The sequence below is a fragment of the Naegleria fowleri genome (assembly GCF_008403515.1).
Source record: "Naegleria fowleri strain ATCC 30894 chromosome Unknown tig12, whole genome shotgun sequence".
NCBI lineage: Eukaryota > Heterolobosea > Eutetramitea > Acrasida > Naegleriidae > Naegleria > Naegleria fowleri.
In genome coordinates, this window is record NW_025407944.1 from 301,355 (window position 1) to 318,046 (window position 16,692).

A 16,692-nucleotide genomic window follows, 5' to 3' on the forward strand; every position below is an offset into this window, starting at 1 on the left:
GGTGGTCTAAAGATTGGTCACCAGCCTGATCATCTTCACTTTAGAGCACAAGTGCTGTTCCAAAAGTGCTTTTACAACATTCATTGCCGATATGGGAAATTTTATTTCGTCGATAGTTTCTAAAGTTTTCAATAAGGTGTGTTCCTTAATTCCCTTCTTTGTTGCTGCTGCTGGAAGGACCTTCTAGAAGAAGATGGCAATGAAGAAGATCTCTCGAGCCAAGTGACCAAGAGGAGGAGGAAGAGAACCTGATTATTAATTCATTCGAAACATGGATCGTGCACGAGTACCATACTTTTTCTTAAAATCTTTTCCAACATGAGATAAATAATCACTCACAAACACTGGTTTCAAAATACTCAAACTATAACGCCCATCGTGATCATCATGAACTAGGAACTTGTCCCACACTCTCTCGATCCAAAGCAATTTGAGCACACTTCAAGCCTTGACTTGCATTGGGTAATGGTTTCAAAAATGTAGATCCATCTTCACACGCCTGTGAAATTTGGAACAAGGCAATCAAGAGTGAATTCACATCTAGAAATGCATTTCCATGAATTTGAGTGTAATGTTCATCCTCTGAAAACCATTGATCCATTGTAAACATTGGTAATGTACCAAACAATTTGTGAGGTTCACCTAAACAGAATGGAGCATGAATGAATTGTGAAAGTTTTTGATCAAAATCTTCCATTCGATCCATCATGTGAAAGAGTGATTGAAATTCAAAAACATTCCTTGTCCAATAATATTCTGATTTTCTTGTAAGACTAAGAGCTTCATAGAATTTGACTTGAAATGAATATTCTAATTCTCCAATACGTTTCAGTGTTTGAATATTTCCTTCATAATGTAATACTAAACCCTCATTGGTCTTGGGATTACATAACAAGTATAAAATACCTGTCGATGGAAATAGATGACATGTCCTTTTTTGGAAATTGAAGAGAGACAATGCAATTTCATCGTCGTTCTGTTTCATTTCATCAATGTTAAGTTGAAGAACAAGTTTCATATTTTGCAAGATGTTGATATTTCCATAGGAAATGGTTGAACATGGAAGATCAATGTTACCACACATTTTCGTTGAACCAATGGGAATGGATTTGTCCAAAACCAATTTTGTATCAATAAATAAGGCTGATGTAATGCATGATTTCAATTTGTTTTCAAGAATGACTGAATCATCGAGAGAGTATTCAGTGTGATCTTGATCATCATTGAGAGGGATATCATGTTCATGGTCATCATTATCAATATATTCATCATCCTCGTGTTCATGGTCATCATTATCAAGGTATTCATCAAGATCTGTCATGTTGTTGTTGGACGAGCCAGCACTCGATGTATGTGCAGTCGTAGTAGTAGTAGTAGTAGTTTGACCAGTAGCGTCAATCGTATCGACAGTGGTACTACTACTATTCTTGTCAGTCGTAGTAGTTGTAGTATCCATCATAGGATTAGGTAATAATAGACGATGAATGATTTTATAATCAACGAGTAATGGATGAATATAATTTCTATAAATCACATAATAAGGTATTCGTGTTAGTGTAGTACTATTACTATTATTATTACCACTATTATTACTACTATTATTATTACCACTATTATTACCACCATTACTACTATTCATCACAGTTGAACTCTTCATTGAATGAATATTTGTGGTTGTTGTTGTTGTTGTTAATAAAGGATGAAGAAATGAATAATGTTTGGACTCTCTCATACAAATTTCTTTCCATAGAATATCTTGTAGACACATCATATTCGCTAAATTATTCACCAATCGAAATTCCAATAACTCTTGGAGAGATAAGAATTTGAGAATGTGAACAATCATGTCTTGAGGTAAGAGAGGAGAAATGATAAAGGAAGAGTTTGAAGAAGGGTCTTGTGAAGAATTTGCAAAATGAGATTGTAATTCTTTCATCATGGATTGATTGGATTCCACATACAATTGTACATTTTCTATTAAATGTCTCGTACGCTTTCTAGTTTCATAGATTGGGAAATCATGAATATAATTCAATAAATTACTTTGTTGAAGTTCCATACAACATTGCAAGGTATCGTTAAAGTGGCATCTTTTTCCTTGAGAGAATGCTTCTAATACAGAACTAAATTTGTACAAGGGATTTCTAGTTGCAAAATGTAAGATGGTTGTTTCTTGCAGAGTTAAATCTGTTGGTTTTTTGAGAGTAAAGAAATTGTCACTAACCACAGTGACACATTTGTCAATGTGAATAGGTGTATAAAAGTGAGGAACAATGTGATCATCTTTTTCATCATGATCATGTTTCTTCTCATGATCATCATCACTCTTCTCATGATCATATTTCTCATGATCATCATGTTTCTTCTTTTCATCATTATCATGTTTCTCACATTTCTCATATTTTTCATGAATATCATCATTACTCTTCTCATCATGAGTGATCATTGATTGATCATCATCCTCTTCAGAAATTTTTGATGATCCAAAATGTTCCAAATCCAAAATCTTGACTTGCATATGTTTGAAAAATTCTTCCATTTTCTTCTTACTTTCTTCACTTTCATACAATAGAAATACAGAAGAATTAAAATCAAAAGGATATGCGAAACGAAAATGATTTTGTGGATCTAAAGCCACAGAATGTACACTTGAATTTTTCACTAAATATAAATCAATAAAATCAATGCTAGCTATAATGCCATGAGTAGAGTCCAAACAATTCGTAAAAGCACGAAACAATTTCAATAGTGGAGATGGATGTAAGAGATCTTCTCTTGTACATATTAGAACTAGTGCACTATTTTCCATTTCAAAAGTGGTCATTCCATTTCTTTGGACTGTCAATACTCGATTCTCTTCTTCTGTTAAATCATTTCGACATTCTGATTCTGGTTTTCCATTTTTCAAAAGTGATTTAAAATCAAAAGATGGTCCAATGGATGGTCGATGAGTCTTGGCATACATTAATACTCTAATGAATGATTCGACATTGGATCTAACAACACGGGCACCATGTTTGATTAGTTTTTCAGTGTATTGACTTTTGGTAGTTTCATCAATCGAGTCTGCAAATAGAAAATAGTCTCTATCGTAAGGATTCCATGAGAATGAAGATGATGAAAAGAATTGAGGCTCATCTGTATTTGTGATCTTCATCTTGCATAGAATCTTCATCATCTTCCAAATCATCTTCTTCATCATGCTGTTCTTCCTCCTCAACATCATCGTTTGGTTTTACTTTCTTACGTCTATTTTGATCATCATCGTCTTGATGATTGGAGGGTGGTTGGTTTGGCGTGTGTGAGGTGTCACTCATTTTTTTAATTATGTCATTCGCCAAAGAAGGAACCTATCCAAAAACATGAATAATTTTCGTGACACAGTTTAAACACTTTGGCAGACCTCTTCCTGATTCTTATTTTCAACTCATGACATTCATGAAAAAACCTTCTTTGAAATAAATACGTATAATTAATATAATGAAATATAATTAAAAAAAATGTCTTCAAACACTGCTGCCACCACAAGTTCATCCGTAGACACAGCAACTCTCCGTTCAGTCCGTTCTCTCTACAATGCCAATGAAATTAGCGTTGCAATGAATGTTGCCAAATCGCGTGAGAGATGTCGATGGGCAGCAGGTTATTTTTGTTTCCTTTCTCTTGGAAGTTTAGGCTATTGGGGAATTGCAAAACGTTTTCCTGTCGGAGTGTTACTTCCATTGAGTGCTGTAGGAGCCTATACGTTATGGGAATATGATTTAGGATATGGAACAAAATTACACCGAATGAGTCAAGAAGCACAAAATATTCAAACAAAAGAAAGGTACAAGTATTTTGGAAAGTATTAAAACAAAAGGAAACGAATTGTTTCGGAAGAAGAGAATTTTGATGAAAGAATTCGGGAATATTTGGTAGAAATATCAGGATTGTTATGATGATCATCCCATTCTGAAAATTTTGTCTCGATTTTGTTATTTGAAATAAATGGATGGCATTAAGACCTTTGCTTAATACAACCAACTGGTGATGATGAAAGTGAATACAACCAATCGACGACGACCACGACCACGACCACGACAACTAGATACCTCTCCTATCCACTCCAAGTATACGCTTGCACACATTCACTCAAACTCATACATTCACTCTTTATTTCTCTTTGATTTCTCTTTGATTTCTCTTTAAATTCTTCTTAATGGAATAACATTTTACTCAATAAATCACAACCATACTCTTCATAATCTGATCTCTTAATCCATCGATCTTGGAATGAACTCAAACTTGAAATAATACTTCCTCCAATCCAAACTGAATATTTACGTTCTGGTGGTGCAACAATACGCAATCTCACAGCACCACCGACCATTCGAGACATTTCTCTGGTGAGTCTCTCTTGAATTCCCTTCACCAATGTATTACCACCACTCAAAATGATATTCTTGTACATGAATTTACGAATATCCATATTGCATTGATGAATGGATTGATTCAAGAGTTGATGAATACCCAACTCTTCAGAACCAATCAAGTTGGGTTGAAAGAGAATTTCACACGATTGGAATCTCTCTCGATCAATATCAATGATGGAACCATCGGGTAATTGGAATTGAGCATTGAAGGAATCCATTCCCAATCGACTCTTCTCATCATTTCTACCATTATTATTACCATTACTACCACCATTATTACCACTTTGAGTATCACTTTGAGTATCACTTTGCTTTCTCTTCTTGATGGATTCTTCATATAATTTCATGGTATGATCATAATTCAGTGCCACATAACATGAAGATTCTTTAACATCTCTTACAAAATCCAATGATGCACTATTATGTGTAAAATCATAACCCGAATGTTGAAGCATGAGTTGAGTGAGATGATGTGTAATATCACATCCTGCCAATTCACCCTTTGCCATGGCATAGGTTTGAGGATATCCATCAAATACTGGAACTACATGAGTACTACCATCACCACTGTCCAAAACAATTCCATCTAAATCACCACTTGCATAAATGGATAATAAACCTTGAATGGTAAAAAAGAGAGAATGTGATTGAAATTTCTCAAACAATAATTCGATATATTTCTGACGATGTGTCACAGATGTGAATGGTTGTTCAGTCAATAAAATTGGATGTTCTTTTGGATTCACACGTAAATGGAAATGATAAATATGTTCTAATAAGAGTTCAATTCCATCCCAATTGTTGTGAATGGATTTACCACCTCGTTGAATGGGATGTGAAAGTTCACAAATTCCTTTCCGATGATGAGATTCTAATCCAACAAAATGTGATTGATGTTGATTCATCTTGTCTCTAGCACCAAATAATTTACGAGTATCAACATGTTGTTTTGGTTTTCCAATAATAGTTGGAAAGACTGCTTTTGGAAAGGATTCACCAGCGAGACCTGCTTTGACCATACTACTACCAAGATCACACACAATGGCACCATTATGATCTCGAATGAGATTCATGGTATTGATGTGACCAGAGTGAGCAACAATGGTATCTTCATTGATGGCTTGAGCACGTTTATTGTATGGAATAAAGTTGTTGGGTGGTTGTGGTTGTGAGGAGGAGGACATGTTGGGTGATGTTCAGTGTTGAGAGGATGATGTTGTTGTTGTTGATAGAAGGAAGATGGAGTTGGAGGATAGAATGAAGAGACAAGCTAATGAATCAGTTTGATTCGAATGATTGGAGTTGTTGTTGATGATGAAAATAATAATTTGGAGTAGTGTTGGGGTGGTTGTGATGATAGGGTGTTGTTGCAACGATGTGTTCAATGATGACAGGGTGGTGGTGGTGGTGTTGATTGGAATGAGGTTTGAATTTTTTTTATGGGTGTGACAGATGAATGGACTGTCACAAACAGAGCGCAGTGTCAGTCGACTGATTTTTTCCTCATTCAAAACCATGCAGATACGGTATCCCTCTCACAAAAATTTCATCAATTTATTTTGTTATTATTACATCATTATGGTGATTCAAGAGTTCACTCACAGCAGTACATAGTTTAATCCTTCTTCAAATGAGTGGCTGTTACTGCTTGGTCTTTTTCGTGATCCCTCTGAGAGTGGTGGTGATGATGGTGGTGATGAGTTTCATCCTCCTCAACCTCCTCTTCATGATCATCTTCTCGAATATCGGTCAAACTCTTTCCAGCCAACTTTCTGAAAATAATCTTTGAAATCAATGAGAACCAGAAAATATGAAGGAACACCAACACCACCAATAAAGCAACTAATAACCAATACGTGCTCACACAATATTTGAATGCACACACTCCATAATCACTCACTTCCAAAGGATAGATTGCATCATTGACAAATCTCACCATATAGTATCGAGAGGGATAATCCCATCCTTGAAAATTCTCAAATGCCCAATAAATGAGATTTGGTAAATACATTAACCTTAATACAAAATAGCTAATCACAAACAACACAAACAAAACCTCAGCGATCAATCCTACACCCATGTGCTTGAATGCTTTGGCAGAGTACAAGAATATATCAACAATATCATGTAAAATCAACACCAATGTTCCAATTCGATGATAGTGCGAAGTAATACAAAAAACAATCAAAGCAATAGTCACAAAATGATGAATCAACATTTCAAGGAAATCTTTCAACTTTTCATCAATAAATAATAGAGTAACCAGTGCTTGAACATAAAATCCACCTCCAACAAGTAAATACAATCTCACATAGGAATATTCATATCCTGTGTGCTCTTCTGGATATCCATACACCAAGTGAGCAAAATCCCAAAACCAAGGTGTATCTTTTAAAATTAAAATTCCAGTAATGGATGAACAAATATAATAGAGAGCAAACCAAGCATTTTCTTCAACTCTTCTCAATGCTCGAGGATCTTGATTTTTCTTTTTTCTTCCTCCAATAAATTTAACGAGTGCAACAATTCTCTCAATCAATAAACGTCTGATAACGAATAAAACAATAGCTGAAATGAGTATAATGGTTGTATCTTCCCAATGCCAATTAATTCTTCGGGATGGAGCATTTTCATCACTGCCCATAAAGAGAGGGAATGAATGCGGAGGACCATTGACGAGATGAGGCTTTCCTGTATAGTAATGGGAATTGTTGGAACCCATTCTCCCAAATAAATCATCAATGATATGATAGAAAATTGGAGAAGAGGACATATTTCTGATGATTCACGCGTACAATGGTACTACTCGAATGATGAAAAATGTTTGAACGAACGAATTTAAAATTTCGTATTTTTGGGTAACGAAAAGGCTGTTAGGATGACACAATGATGATGAGCCTTTGATGATGATGACGATGAGGATCAGTGCGGCTACTGTAAAGGCTGCTACTACTACTACTACTGATAATAATATCTTAGAGATGTTCGTAAACGTTTCCAACAACAAGGATACCACTATTAACGCGGCAATGCTCTGTCTTGGAATTCCGAGAGGGAGGAATTGAAATTTCACGACGGAGAGGGAGCGAGGCTTTCCAAGCAACTCACACTTCTTTTTGAAATTTTTTCTGTTCAAGCTGAACTTGATTCGTTCGTTCAGTGAGGAAACATGCACTCCTTAGAATTGTGCACAATTCATTCCAGTAAAGTAACAGAATGTGAGCCATCTTTGACGATGACCACAGTATGTACTTAGGTCAAAGATCAGCAAACTCTTACTGTAGATGACTCCTCTTCTTTAATAGACGATTAAGTATCAAATGGTTTCTCGAGACAAGTCGTGCTATCTCACAAATGGGATCATTGGTGGTTGTCATGAAACACATTCAGAATTATGACGACTCAGATGAATGGTACGCGTGTCAACCATCATCAAGTTGTTGTCGCGGTTAAAAATTTGCACAGTCAACCTTCTTGTTCCTTTTGTGTGTGGTCATCATCGTCACAACAACATAAAAAATGTCTTCCAAACGCCCGTTATCCACCGAAGATAAAACATTCATACGGGAATGGTTAGAGACTGTGACAGGTTTGAAATTTGTAGATCCCAATAACTTTCACACTTCTCTGAAAGATGGTGTCATTTTATGCGAGTAAGTGGTGGTGGTGGTGGTTGTGTTTCAATCATCTCTTATGATATACGATTCGAATGACTCAACGTTGAACTCACACCTCTGTATATGGTGGGTTGACAATGATGAAACACAATCGTCATGACACGATGGTGTGGATGATGATTGAATTTTGATGATTCGATCCTTCGAACAAATTCACACACACACACACACACACTGAATGATGTTAAATATTTGAATGTTATTATTATTTGATGATGATTCGATCCTTCAAATTCACCACACACTCTCACACATACTCTCACACATACACTCTCACACGTGTGTATTTGTTTTGAATCATTATCTACTACCTACTTTGGATTAACTGTGTGTCATACATGATCAACTGTTGTGTGCACACTGCGTGATGATGGTGAATTTTGATCTCAACGTTGATGGTATTCTTATTTTGAACATCTTTCACAATGTGATGACAATGATGATGGTATTCTAATGTTGATCTCAACAATTACTTCTGTATGATCGATTTCGTAATATGTGATCCATCTCCATTGTACTACTACTACTACTACTACTCAAACTCCACGTGATAACTAACTACTACCACACTACTCGGATTCACTTGTCTGACAATACCTTTTATATGCATACACACACACTCCCACACATTCACATCTTCCTTTCATTCAAATCCATTCACAAATCATTCCAAACTTCTGAATGGATCACACCATCTTCCTCCTTTGATTCCTTTCTCAAACAGATTAATTGTAAAATTACGTGGACTCAAATATGCAAATTATCAAAAAGAAGTGAATGGTGTTTCATTCAAAGAAATGGAAAATATTGCCTTCTTTATTCAAAATGTTCAGAAAATTGGAGTGAAATGTGAATGGACCATTCGTGCTCTTCATAAGAATTCTGATCTCGATGCAGTGTTGAGAACTGTGATTGATCTATCAAAACATTTTGAAAACAAGTATAGAAATTCATCAACCATTTCGAATACTAAAAAGAATATTGATTCAACAATGACATCAACTTTTGAAGAGAATATTGTCTTTACAGGACCATTTCTTAAATTACCAATTATATTCAAACAACCTACCAATCAAACTGCAGAAGTGAATACTTCAGTACCATTTGGAAGATCCATGTTGAGAAAGGTGATGAACAACAATATTTCAAAACCTTCACAACCACAACAACCATCATCATCATCATCTTCTCATCAGGATTCACAAGTCAGTTCACATGATCCATCATCAACCACCAATCCTACTAGTAACACCAGTAACAGTGTTACTACAAGTGTACCATCCACAATAACAACAATAACAACAACAAGTACAACAACCTCAACAACCTCAACAACCTCAACAACCTCAACAACCTCAACAACATGTGGTACCACAAATTCTTCAAATGTAAACACTCCTACATCCTCCTCTTCTTCACCACCAAACTCAGTGACTACTCCAAAAACACCTCGGAGTGCAAGTGTGACAACAAGCAAGTCTTCAATCGGAGTCGGAGGAGGAACCACTCCTACTGCCACCACAACACCCACCTCAGAGCAGTCCTCATGGACCTTACCAAAATTGAGACCAACCCACTCAGGAACCAATCTCAAAGAACAAGCCAATGCAACAACAACCAGCAACAGCAACAACAGCAGCACTCAGAGTTCATCTCTCCATCAACCTCAAACAACGTCGACTCCACAAGAATTTAGTACGAGTCGATTGAGACCTGTCTCTACACGAGTCTCTGTGAGTCATGTCAGTGAATTACATTCTGCATTGGATTTACAACAACAAGGCTTTCCAACTGTTGTTCAATTGAAGAGTACAAAACCATCATCACTCACAACAACCACAACGTCGAGTAGTCCGACTTCAAATGATGTGATGAGTGGAGGTGGTGGTGCAACAACGTTTAATACGACGAATACGACAACGACTACAGCAAGTGCCACCACTACCACTACTACTACTACTCCGGTGGGTCAAGGTCAACAAGAAATGAAATCATCCACCACCACAACCACCTCAACAACAACACCAACAACACCGAATAGCACTACTACGACAAGTAACACCACTGCTGCAGGTGGTATTCATGTGACTCTGAAACCCGCCAAAGATGTCTCAACAACAAATGCTTCCTCTACTGCAACGACTACTACTACTACTACTACTGGATTCAAATTACCAACTTTGAAACCAGTTGTGAAAGACAACAACACTTCAACGACGAGTCATCAATCTTCACCCTCATCCAATACATTACCATTCACAGCTGCATTAAGAAAAACAGATTCACCAATTCTTCTTTATGCTTCTGGTGGTAGTAGCAGCACAGCAGCATCTCAACACGAAACTACCACCATGGTGATGTCACCTTCATCACCCATGCCCATCAAAACCAATTTCACCCGAGTTCAAAGTTCATCTTCCTTGTCGTCTTCACCACTCTCTTCTTCATTCTCTCTTCATGATGAAACTTCATCCATTTCTGAAGAAGACTACTCTGATGATGAAGATGATATGAGTAATGAACAAGGCATAGCTTACAACATTAAGCGATTGAAAGATCAAGTCAAAAATCAACATCCCTCTATGGAATGGTTATGTTCGCTCTACGAATTGTTAGAAAAAAAATCGGAACGATGGTGCCACCGATTTGCCAATCAAGAAAAGGGTGTTCAATATTTGGGTGAAATTATTTCAAGAATGAATCAGAATCGATTCCGTAGTGTGAATGAAAAGTCAGTTCAAGAACGAGCTCTCAAGTGTTGCCATGTACTCATTGATAAGGGTGTGTTGGAGCCTTTCATTAAAATGCCATCGACCGTTGCTGCCATCACCATGATGATCGACTCCAAAGATGGCGCCAAAATTCGAATGATGGCACTCGAAATATTGAGTCTCATCTGTACGCATGGAGAACAAGGCTTTTGGGTCGTCTTGGAAGCCTTGAATCGATACAAGATTGAAAAGAAAGAACCCAAGAGATTCCATGATTTGATTGACTGTTTGAAAAATGAAAAAGATGAAAGACTCAAGACCTTCTCTCTCATGTTATTGAATTCTCTTATCAATACTCCACAAGATTCCTATATTCGAATTCTCATTAGAAATGAAATGAAACAAGTGGGATTGGAGAATGTCGTCGATCAATTAAGTAATGATTTACAACATGATCGAATCAAGGATGAAAATTTAAAAGAACAAATCAAAGTCTTTGAAGAAGAGATGATGATTGGAATGATTGAGAGAGAACAGGCTCAAATGTCGGAAGAGGATGATACCCACAATGGTAAAATTGATTTCAAGAATGAAAGTGATCCTCTCAAATTATTGAAATTATTGATTTTGCGTTTGGGTGCAAGTACAGGTACTTCTTATTTGGTGAGCATTTTGCAACAATTTTTAATCTTCTCGATGCGAGAGTCCACTCCAAATGATCCCAAATTTGAGAATGCACTCGCAACCAGTTGGAAGAATTTAGAAAGTACAATCAAGACGATGGTTCAAGCTTGTACTATGAAAGGAGATGCTGGTATCATTGAAGATATTGCCAAGAAAGAGAAGAATGCCAATTTTGAGAAACAAAAACAAACCGCCAAAATTACCAATTTGTCCAACAGTTTGGAAAAGGCAAATAAGGAAATTGAGGAATTGAAGAAACAAGTGGAAACATGGAAGGCCATGAAAATTGTCAAGTCACAAGTGTCTCAAACAACACTTGATTCGAATGTTCCATCTAATGAGGTGAGCTCCTCTTCTACTGTGTCGAGTAGTAGTGGTGGAAATAGTAATAGCAGTGGTGGTAATAGTCATTCTTCGACCCAGATTGGAAGTAGTAACTCCTCTGCCACCACCGTTCCTCCAAATAATAATAACAACCATGAATCATCCATCGATCTCGATATTACTAGTAATCAAATTCATCACGCCACTGAACTATTCACCAAAGAGATGGAAGAGTTAAAGCAAAACATGAAAATTCAATCCGATCAAATTAGTGCTCTCGATTCTGAGAATTCTCGTTTGAAACAACAACTCAAAGAATTGGAAGAACAATTGGAAGAGGCAAGAAGAGTGAATTTCAAAGCATCCTTACAGAACAGTAGTAGTGGAAGTGTTGTGGGTCGTTCTCCATCCATTATTGCACAACTAACCACACAAGAGGATGAGTTGCATCATCTTTCAACCACCACTGCGGTTACAACGAATAGTGTGAGTGCAGCTACTCACAAAGAACAAGACTCCTTACAGCCACCACCACCTCCACCATCATCATCATCAGCAATGACCACCTCCAATCTCTCTCCTGGTGGTTTTGTGCCACCCCCTCCACCAGCCATTGCCACCTCTTCTTCTTCTTCTGGTTATTATTTATCACCTTCCAATCTCTCTTCAGGTCACAACAGTCTTGTACCTCCACCACCACCATCACCGATGGGTGGCGCTATTCCATCTCCACCCTCATCCTTCTCTCACCTCTCTCACTCGAAACGAAATCCACTTCCAGAACTTCCAACTCGCGCGCCAAAATCAGCCGTTAAAAACTTTTACGGTACGGCCATTAGTAAACAAAAAGTCTCTACCACCTGTTGGGTAAAGAGTGGAATTGCAGCCAACTCGAAAGACATTCCACTCGATACAGATGAGTTGGAAGAAGTGTTCTCCAATGCTCCACGTAAGAACATTTCCGAAGAAGAAAAGAAAAAAAAGAAGGAATATGTTTCCTTTGTAGAACCTCAAAAAGGATCTGCTCTTAGTATTTTGTTGGGATATATTCGATTGGATTACTCTGAAATTCGGAGAGCCATCTTGGAAATGGATGAAGAGGTATTGAATGCTCAAGTGGTGGACACTCTCAAAGACAAGATGGCTACCAGTGAGGAATTATCCTTGATTGAGGCTTATCAAGGAGATGCAGATTTATTGTCTCCCGTTGATAAGTTTTATTTAGCCCTCCGAGATGTTCCTCGACTTGAAGGAAGACTCTTCTGCTGGGCGTTCCGATATAAATTCCAATCGGAAGTGTCGGAGGTATTGTCAGATTTGGAAACTGTGTTGTTGGCATGCGCTCAAATTTTACAATCTCAAAAATTCAAAAAGTTACTCTCGGTGGTGTTGGCCATTGCAAACTTTTTGAATGCCAATTCAGCATCTAAGAGAAATGCCTATGGTTTTACATTGGCAAGTTTGTTAAAGCTACAAGATACCAAAACTTCTGACAACAAGTCCACACTTTTACAATATATTGCTGGATATTGTGCAAAACATTTCCCAGAATTATTAGAATTGAAAGATGATTTAATATCTCTTGAAGAAGCAACAAGAGTATCTTTGATTGAATCTGATAATGAATATAGAAAATTGAAGAATGGATTTGAACAAATGGAAAGAGAATTACAAAATGAAGAATGGGACAAGGTGTCACATTTCAAAACATCAATGAATGAATTTATGGAAAGTGCTTCTCGGTTCTTGGACGATATTGATTCCATTCTATCAAAGATTGATGAAAAATTGAGACAAATTGCTGAAGATTTTGCAGAAGATGAAAAGACTATTTGCAAGAATCCAAATGAACTCTTCTCCCAACTCAATACATTTGTGAATTCATTTAAAAGTAGCTACGAAGAACTTGTCAAGCAAAAAGAAGCAGAAGAAAAGAGAAAATTGAAAGAAAAATTGAAAGAAGAAAAGAAGAGACAATCTGCAGCCTTCTTTGCCAATCACACCAATATGATGAAATTGAAAAAGAGCAAAGCCAATGGAGCTGTTGCAGGAGGAGTTGCCATTTTCGATCAAAAGGTGGATTCACCAACGTCAACCTCATCGATGGTCACACCCACTCCTTCACTCCTTAATGGTGGTGGTGATATGAACAACAATGGCACAAGTGATGGTTCCAATCGTCACCATGATGAGTCAGCTGCAGATGTGGCCACTGTCTCAACTCGTGCATCTTTGGAAAATTCTCGAACCAAATTGGATGACACAACAGGAATCCAAGTGATTCAACCTGTTGCAAGTGTCGATGATTTCAACTCCACAACACAAAACCAATCGACAGATCAGGACTCCTCATTCATGTCTGAGAGTGAACAAGCTCTTTTACAAAGCAGAATCAGAGATCGTAAAAAGAGTATCATGTCTGGTGCTGCATTTAGAGAAAGAAGAATGACCAGAATGTCAGTGATTGAGAATAACGACAACAACAACAATTAACAAAAGGTGTAACATAAACAATCATGCTTTATACATATTCATTATTGCACTCTCTTTTTTCTCTCTCGATATTCATCCAAAAGTTCTGTAACTTCTCTTAGTCTTTGAGAATCCTTAAAGCACTCAACGATGCTTGTCTCAGTTACTTTCATTTCAGGATCTTCTTTGATCACTTTCTGGAATGCACTATACATGGCATCAGCAGTCACTGTAATTTCTTCATATTTTGTTCCTCGTAACTGAGCAATAATTTTCTCAAATTCCTCTGTCGTTTGTTGTTTCCAATCATTTTTCATAAGCATACCAGCAAGGTTCAATGTAAGAGCATTCACTGTTTGAGTTTTAGCATAACTTGTTAACACTTTTGCTATCCTTAAAGAACAACAAAATCTGTAAACAATAGCTTCTCTCAATACAGCTAAGGCACTCTTTGTAATTTTCAAATCTCTCACATCTTCGTCGTCTATTCTTAGGAGGTGTTTGGCTCTTCTTGCAATCTCTGCTCTTGAGATGGGTTGTTTCTCACCAACAATACTTGGCAAATACTTTGCAGAAGAGGCTAACAGTTTTCTATTCTCAACAGAAACAAATCGCTTGCTCTTTTTCTTTTCTTTCTTTTCAATCTTTTCAAGTTTTTGTTTGAGTTGAGAACGTGTGTTGACGGTTGTTGTAGTTTTACGGGAGGTTTGCTTTGTTACCATCTGATGTTCATGATCAAGCGTGATGATGAGTGTTGGCGACAGCCCGAAGTGATCAAGACCAACCGAATCATCGATCATGTGAATGAATATATTTAAATCCCAGCAACAATTAAAACAACATGATTCACTCTTGGTGTTGCTTACCTATGAGTGTGTTGTTCTTTCTTTTTTTAAAAATGATTTGTTGTTGATGGAGGCAACTCGGCGTGATGGCAACTTTTCACAAACCGTCAATACAAAATTTTTTGGAAGAACTTCACAGAAAGATACAAATTAATTTTTTTGTAACAGCAGTCCCTAGTATTAAATTAACCAAATATTTCGTTGCGAAATTAAGAGTGATACACAGTGGTTTAACTCGAGCCAAAATTTGCCAGCGAGTTTATTGGTGTTTTGGTCGCATGTGTCATTATAATGTTGTAAAGATTTTGTTGTTTATGAAATGATACATTTGGATATAAAATTGGAGGATTGTTTGTTCTTTTCATTTTCCATATGTTGGATTATAAAACTCTCTGCTCTTGTGACCGCTTTTTGAAGCAAATCAAGAGCCATACTTTCAATACTCACATTCTTTTGATTCCATTCGGTATAATTTTGAATGGCATGAACATCCTGATATTCCAATTCAAACATTTGTACAAGTTGAGTTTTCTTAGTGTCATACAAATGAGTGGCAGCATATAAATCTCCACTTCCATGTGCATCAATTTTAGTGACAGCAAATAAAGGCTTGTATCCATATTCTAAGAATAAATTAACAAAATCTTCCAATTCACTTGGAACATTTCTTTGATTGGCTGGTACAACAAATATCACTGCATGCGGTATGTCTTGCACCGTCGTGTTATTTACAAGACAGTCTGGATCTAAGATCGCGGCTGGATTTCTACTCAATAATGAAAATAAATAATCCCACAAAGACCAACTTGATTTCTGTTTCACTTCTACATCATCACCAGCTCTGCCATCTCTCATTGCCTTCACTTGCTCTAATTCTAATTTCAGAAATGTTTCAAGACCTCTTGTATCGTGAGCATATATTGATTCTGGAATATTTACAGCATAGCCTTTCTTTTTCTTTGTAAAAGCAGAGGCTCTATTTTCACCAATTGCAGCGATAGGTGGATCTCCATAATTTTCGAATAACGATCGATGAAAAGTGCTAATGAGTGAACTCTTTCCTGCTCCTTTTTCACCAATCAAGAGTATATTTAAATGTGTTACATCGGGAAGAATGTCGCTGTTGACTTTGTATTCGTTAAGTTGTTTTTGTCGTAATTTTAAGCTGTTATAATGTGAGAGATTGTGTTCCATGGTTGAAGAAGATTGTGTTGGTTTGCTACTACTACCCATATCAATTGAATTTCTATGATGATCATATTTCCGAGAGGAGGATGAGGACACAGTGTTGCTGATGCTTGAAGAGGCTCCAACAGGCCGAGAAGTTTTGGAGGAGGATCCAGGTCTGTTTTTTTGAGTTGAATTGGCAGATTGCAAATCTCGTGAATAGAAAGGATGATTGACCATGTAATTATTATCATCTTCATCTTCATCAAAGGAAGGTTGTTGTTGCTCTCGTGAGGAGAGCTTCTCGCCCGATGATTGAAGTTTTTTCATTTTTATTTTCCAAAAGTTTCAATTAAAACACACTTGTTATTGGTGAATATTTTACAACCATAAAAAATAC

At 36.9% G+C, this 16,692-nt stretch overlaps 7 protein-coding genes across 7 annotated transcripts; 2 read left to right on the plus strand and 5 right to left on the minus strand.

Annotated features, from left to right (window-relative positions):
- Window positions 1-385: 385 nt before the first annotated feature.
- Window positions 386-3,190, minus strand: FDP41_011823 (uncharacterized protein; the record flags this gene model as incomplete). Its single annotated transcript, XM_044702275.1, has 1 exon — window positions 386-3,190. The coding sequence occupies one exon, from the start codon at window positions 3,188-3,190 to the stop codon at window positions 386-388; it is 2,805 nt and encodes a 934-aa protein (XP_044566675.1).
- A 310-nt stretch (window positions 3,191-3,500) lies between these two features.
- Window positions 3,501-3,851, plus strand: FDP41_011824 (uncharacterized protein; the record flags this gene model as incomplete). Its single annotated transcript, XM_044702276.1, has 1 exon — window positions 3,501-3,851. The coding sequence occupies one exon, from the start codon at window positions 3,501-3,503 to the stop codon at window positions 3,849-3,851; it is 351 nt and encodes a 116-aa protein (XP_044566676.1).
- A 344-nt stretch (window positions 3,852-4,195) lies between these two features.
- On the minus strand, window positions 4,196-5,596 carry FDP41_011825 (uncharacterized protein; the record flags this gene model as incomplete). Its single annotated transcript, XM_044702277.1, has 1 exon — window positions 4,196-5,596. One exon carries the CDS (start codon window positions 5,594-5,596, stop codon window positions 4,196-4,198), a length of 1,401 nt encoding a protein of 466 aa, XP_044566677.1.
- A 431-nt stretch (window positions 5,597-6,027) lies between these two features.
- Window positions 6,028-7,185, minus strand: FDP41_011826 (uncharacterized protein; the record flags this gene model as incomplete). The annotated part of the gene is made up of 1 exon (XM_044702278.1): window positions 6,028-7,185. One exon carries the CDS (start codon window positions 7,183-7,185, stop codon window positions 6,028-6,030), a length of 1,158 nt encoding a protein of 385 aa, XP_044566678.1.
- Window positions 7,186-7,931: 746 nt separating this feature from the next.
- On the plus strand, window positions 7,932-14,301 carry FDP41_011827 (uncharacterized protein; the record flags this gene model as incomplete). Its single annotated transcript, XM_044702279.1, has 2 exons — window positions 7,932-8,065; window positions 8,814-14,301. 2 exons carry the CDS (start codon window positions 7,932-7,934, stop codon window positions 14,299-14,301), a joined length of 5,622 nt encoding a protein of 1,873 aa, XP_044566679.1.
- A 41-nt stretch (window positions 14,302-14,342) lies between these two features.
- Window positions 14,343-15,002, minus strand: FDP41_011828 (uncharacterized protein; the record flags this gene model as incomplete). The annotated part of the gene is made up of 1 exon (XM_044702280.1): window positions 14,343-15,002. One exon carries the CDS (start codon window positions 15,000-15,002, stop codon window positions 14,343-14,345), a length of 660 nt encoding a protein of 219 aa, XP_044566680.1.
- Window positions 15,003-15,437: 435 nt separating this feature from the next.
- On the minus strand, window positions 15,438-16,622 carry FDP41_011829 (uncharacterized protein; the record flags this gene model as incomplete). Its single annotated transcript, XM_044702281.1, has 1 exon — window positions 15,438-16,622. One exon carries the CDS (start codon window positions 16,620-16,622, stop codon window positions 15,438-15,440), a length of 1,185 nt encoding a protein of 394 aa, XP_044566681.1.
- Between the last annotated feature and the right edge of the window lie 70 nt (window positions 16,623-16,692).